Source organism: Trichoderma reesei (genome assembly GCF_000167675.1).
Source record: "Trichoderma reesei QM6a unplaced genomic scaffold TRIREscaffold_4, whole genome shotgun sequence".
NCBI lineage: Eukaryota > Fungi > Ascomycota > Sordariomycetes > Hypocreales > Hypocreaceae > Trichoderma > Trichoderma reesei.
The window spans coordinates 966980-972012 of record NW_006711151.1 but is presented as its reverse complement, the minus strand read 5'-3'; the positions used below and the strand labels follow the sequence as shown (position 1 = coordinate 972012).

The 5033-nt window shown below is 54.8% G+C and overlaps 1 protein-coding gene across 1 annotated transcript; it reads right to left on the bottom strand.

Annotated features, from left to right (window-relative positions):
- Positions 1-1004: 1004 nt before the first annotated feature.
- On the bottom strand, positions 1005-4355 carry TRIREDRAFT_75939 (uncharacterized protein; the record flags this gene model as incomplete). The annotated part of the gene is made up of 3 exons (XM_006963176.1): positions 1005-3162; positions 3244-4254; positions 4323-4355. 3 exons carry the CDS (start codon positions 4353-4355, stop codon positions 1756-1758), a joined length of 2451 nt encoding a protein of 816 aa, XP_006963238.1. The 3' UTR covers positions 1005-1755.
- Between the last annotated feature and the right edge of the window lie 678 nt (positions 4356-5033).

Here is a 5033-nt window from a genome sequence, read left to right as displayed (position 1 = left end):
TAATTAACCTCCTACGTGTGAATGAAAACTTGGTCGGCTTTGGCTTGATTGCTCACTTGGACAATGGTTGGTTGATTATCGATGGCGCGACCGGAGGTTCAATTGTTCAGGTAAGGCGCTGAGTAAGGTGCAGAAAGGCCGAAAAACCCTGTACACAACTTTCGTCTATCTATCAAAGACACGGTTTCTCGCAGCAGGACCCTTCGAGCGCATGTCAAAGGATCTAGAAGGCCCCATGCGCGATATTGTGAGGAAATCTTTTCTAAAACAAGTCGGTGGAAGCGACCCGTCGCATCATTCAGACATGGATTCGGCGGCTCTAGGATACTGGGCACTCCATATCACGAGTCAAGAAAGCGATTGGCGGAAGGAGAGAGAAACGAGTCTCAAGCCTATATACGTCTCTTGCTATCGATGTAACAAGCGAGAACAGAAAGGAGGAAATCACACAAGAATCTGAATGGAGTTGCCAAGAAGACCGTCAGCTCAAGACACGTCAAACAGACAATCACAGTTCAACAGCATCATTGCCCCCCCCCCCCGCCCCCCCCCCATCTGCACCAAAAAAATCCTCCACAAACGGGAGTGCTTTACATCTATTCTGGACAAGATATCATGGAAGCACGTCTTGCATCTGCCATGAACAATGTATGAGTTTCTCTTGGAGACTTTAACCGTAGAGACGTGGGGATGCGCTGTTGTGGTGGTGTGGGCTTACGTACGTACCTACCTACCTACCTATGGTGCGTGTACGTGTACATACATGCATTGCATCATCATGCTGTCGGTATACGGCGGATAAGTATACGAAAGAGTAAAGCTAGGTATGGATGCCTACATATTCGTTACATGATGAGCTACTGAGTTACTTGATGCTCTTATATGTGTCAATACCTACTTCATTGACCCATGCAGGCAAGGTGAGCAAGGCAAGTTGCCAAGTAGGTAGACAGTCACATTGATTCAAAAGCATCACAATCAGCCTCGCAGCAGCGGTGGAAACTCGTATGCGTATCATTCTTCCTTCCAACAGCTCATCAGTCTATCCACTCCTATTCCCCGTTTGTCAAAATCATCTCGACGTTGAAAAGCGATAGAGTGCCGACCCGAAGCTACAAAGACGGAGGAGCACAAGACACGGGTGTCCGTCTCCCCTCGCTGCAACGCCGTTTCCAAGGCAGACAGAAGAAAGAAATCGCAGACCCAGCTCATGCCACCGGTTGCTCTCGGCCAAGACAAGAAGAAAACGGTCATGCCAAAACAAAAATTCATGCAGCGTTAATACGTGCCAAGCCACTTTTTTTATTCCTTCCCAGCCTCTGAACATCATTGGAGTAAACCGTCCGGATAAGTAGACACAAGTACTCAAGGAAAAACACAATGGCTTCAAGCAAGCCCTCAGGCAACAGCAATCTTTCGTGTCCTAGCCGTGACGCCACATCCGCTATGCTCCGTAACAGAAAATAGGGAAAAAAACAAAACAACACGATACCAAATCAAGCCTTGCATCTGCAAAAAAAGAAAGGACAAGGTGAAATAACAAGCGGTAAATGGACAGGAGAAGCAAAAGGATAGCCCGGCTCGTTCAAACCAGCTGCGGGAAGAGGTAAAAAGGACGTATACGTAGGGTTGCATCGGTCATCTGAATGAAGTGGGCAAAACTTGTATGAAGACGTAGAAATGGTATCGGCGGGGTATCATTGAGAAGTGAGTATCGAGTCTGTAAAGGCACTGGACTTGGTTGCAACCGGGGTATCATGAGTGGCCACCGTGGACGGCTTGCATGGGCGGAGCGTGATGGGTTGCCAAAAGTGCAGCAGTGCTGGCGGGTATGTTTGGTGAGCCAAAGATGTTGTTCGAATCCCAGCCTTCCTCGCTCAGCACGCTCAGGTAGCCTTCGCCGACCTTGTCACGCAGGGCTTCGATCTTGCGACGATAGAGCTCGCCCTCGGCGTCCCAGTCCTGCTGCTGGATATCGCTCGTGTTGAAGATGCGGTCGGCGTGGGCGGCACCATTCGCATGGCCATTCTCCGGAGAGAAGCCGCCGCTACCACGTTCGTGGATTTTGGGATATGTCATGTGAGGCGAGGGCGGCTGCGTTCTTGACGCTTGGGAAATGCGATAGTGGCCGTCCATGGAAGGGTCAATAGGAGAGGCAATGGGAAAGCTCGGGCTGCGCACATCGATCGACGAGGGCATTGGCGTCTTATCACTGGCTGGAACCTCGACAATGCGTCGCTTGGTGTTCCTGCGGCGCCGCGTCGAGGTCGTGTTGATTTCGCTGGCGATGGCCTTTGGCACGGGCCGTTCCTTGCGTAGAACGGACGCCTCCTTGACAGCGCTGTAGACGACGTTGGGCTTGCTTACATCGACGCCTCGCATCTCGGCCCCGATCGGCTTCACCACGGGGACCGACTCGGGAATCGGGACTCGGTCGACCAGCACGCGCTTCTCCGCAGAGCTGGGGGAGGAGCCGTCAATGACAATGTCCTCGGTGTAGCCCGGCGTCATGCGGAAAAGGTTGAAAATGGTCAGGCGGTAATCCTTGTGGGTGCGGGTAAAGGGGTTGCCCTCGACCCAGATCTCACGAATGTCCGGAATTCCGGTCAAGCGTGCGAGCTCCTTGGGGTCCGTAAGCCGGTTGTCTCTAAGGTCCAGCCTTTCCAAAGGGTACAGCTTCTCGATGCCGGCGAGAGATTGCAGTCTATTGGCCCGCAGGTTGAGAGCCGTAATGGCTGGAAGGGGGTTTCGGGTCAGGGAGTGCAGAGAGTCAATCATGCAATGCGAGAGGTTGAGGGCGCGGAGAGCCGTGAGGGTGGAGAGGCTGTCCGGGATCTGGCTGAAGAGGTTCGATGACAAGTCGAGAGAGAAGAGGGTGTTGGACAGAGGAGCCAGACTGGACGCGGGAATCGACGTCATGGGGTTATCGGCCAAGCTGAGGTGTCGCAGGAAGCGCCACTTGGAAGAGGGCAGGATCATGTTGCCGAGGAGGTTCGCAGAGCTGCCTCTGGCATGGTGATGGTACCACGAGTCCGACAGGCTGGAGTTGGAACTACCGGACCCTGAGCGCCGAATCCTCTGCTGGGATCGGACGTGGTGGTTGGAAAGATTACGAGAGCTGGACGGGCGGGACGGGGAGTTGCTCCTTGGCCGAGAGCCCTTCTTCAAAGACCGCGGCAGGTCTTCCGTAGATTGCCTCCGCAGAGTGCGAGCCGAGCCATCGGACGTGTTACCGTCATCGACGGCAGTCTCGCTGGGCCCCACGGAGCCAACGTGAAGTTCACCCAGAGAAGCCCGAGCGTCGGGCGAGCCGGGAATGGACGCCGATCGCGAGAACTCACGACCGGGCATTGTTGGGCTCTTGCGGGGGCTATGGCTCCCGCTCCACGGTATTGACGGCGACGATTGCGCCTTGGATGTCCGTCGCCGCCGCTTGTCCATATCGTCCAGGACGATGTCGATCAGGATATCGGCGGGGTCCTCAATGCCAGCATGCTTGAGCGTAAGCGAGCGGAGCTGGTCGGCCATGCGGTCCCAGCCGAAGAATTGACGAAAATCAATGTTGCTCACTTCCAGGGCCTGGACGTTCTTGAACACGTACAGGGGGACCGCGGAGTCGAAGGGGAACTCCTCGTAGCCCTTGATGAGCCGGGCTCGCCAATCAGGGGCCAGACGGAGACAGGGGATCTTGGTGAAGGCGGAATACAGATACTTCATGTCGGCCTCAAGGGCGGCCTTTTGGCGCTCCGTCCGGGACGCCGAGATGCTGGAGCCGATGCCAAAGCTGGCCCACAGGGCAGACATGCCAGACATGACGCTCCGGATGCTGGAGACGGAGTGGATGGAGCCGACATCAGAGCTGTGGCTTCTAGACCGCTGGGTGTTGCTGAGAAATGACACGTAGTTTGCAGACGATGAGCTGTCGTGGAGATCCTCCAAGCGAACCTTCATGGGCCCCACATTGATACCCAATTCTTCGAACCGAGAAAGCAGGTAGAACAGGTGGTGGGGGGTGAGGGCCAGCTTTGCCGATTTGACGCCATGCGAACCGAAGTTGAGCGGTCCCAGAGAGAGAGAGCTGGCGAACGAGCTGGAGTTTGAGATTGCGGTCGACGGACGTTCTGGAAACGTCGCAGACTGCGAGAGCGTGGCAGAGCTCGTGCTCTGCGTGGCCCGGTGACGCACGTCGCGCCGCTGAGGCTGGAAGGCGTTGGCAAGGGCCTTTTCGTGTGTGCGCACAAAGGCAGCAAGTTGCTGTTGGCGGAGGTTAGCGCTCTCGCGTCCCAACACCTATTCTGAGATTGCCACAGGGGCCTATGTACCTTGATGAACAACCCTCCGTCTTCTGAATCCATTGCTGTGGTATTCAGGGTCATATAGACATTGAGGGGTAACAAAGAGGAAATGGGTATGATATGTTTCGGAGCGGGCCGGAGGAACGGCAGAAGAGCGTCGTGGACGTTTCGAGCTGTAGAAAAGCGCAACTCCCTTATATCCGCAGCTGACTCGACTCGGGAAATGGATGGTCGATGCCCTCGAGGATTTATTTCGAGCCAAATACTAAAACAAACAGTTAGCCACTGAGGATCGGAAACGGTTGCTTTCCCATAGTACACAACACATCAAAGAATGGGGGAGGAAGTTGTGGGAGTTTAATAGCAGAGGAAGAGAAAACGTGCGTACATCAAGGATGTAACACCACAGAGGGAGAGGGGAAGACTGAACGACAGCTTTATCTGGACCGGTTCACAGAGGCTTGGACAAACTGGCAACGGGGCTATCAAGCAGATTGGTGGATGAGGTGATCAATCTATCATCATGCCACTTCCCTATCTGCCAGCCCGCGGGAGCGCAGAGAGGCCTCGCCAACGTCGTTGCAGCGGTCACAGAGGACAGAAAAGGGACGAAGCACCCGAAGGAGGACACCAGGGCATCAAGGAGAAGTAGCATCGCCACGGTTACTGCTGACTGGCTGCAACGAAGCACAGGAGAATGGCAGCCAAGAGGTGCCAAGAGGGCAGTCGTACGCGAAC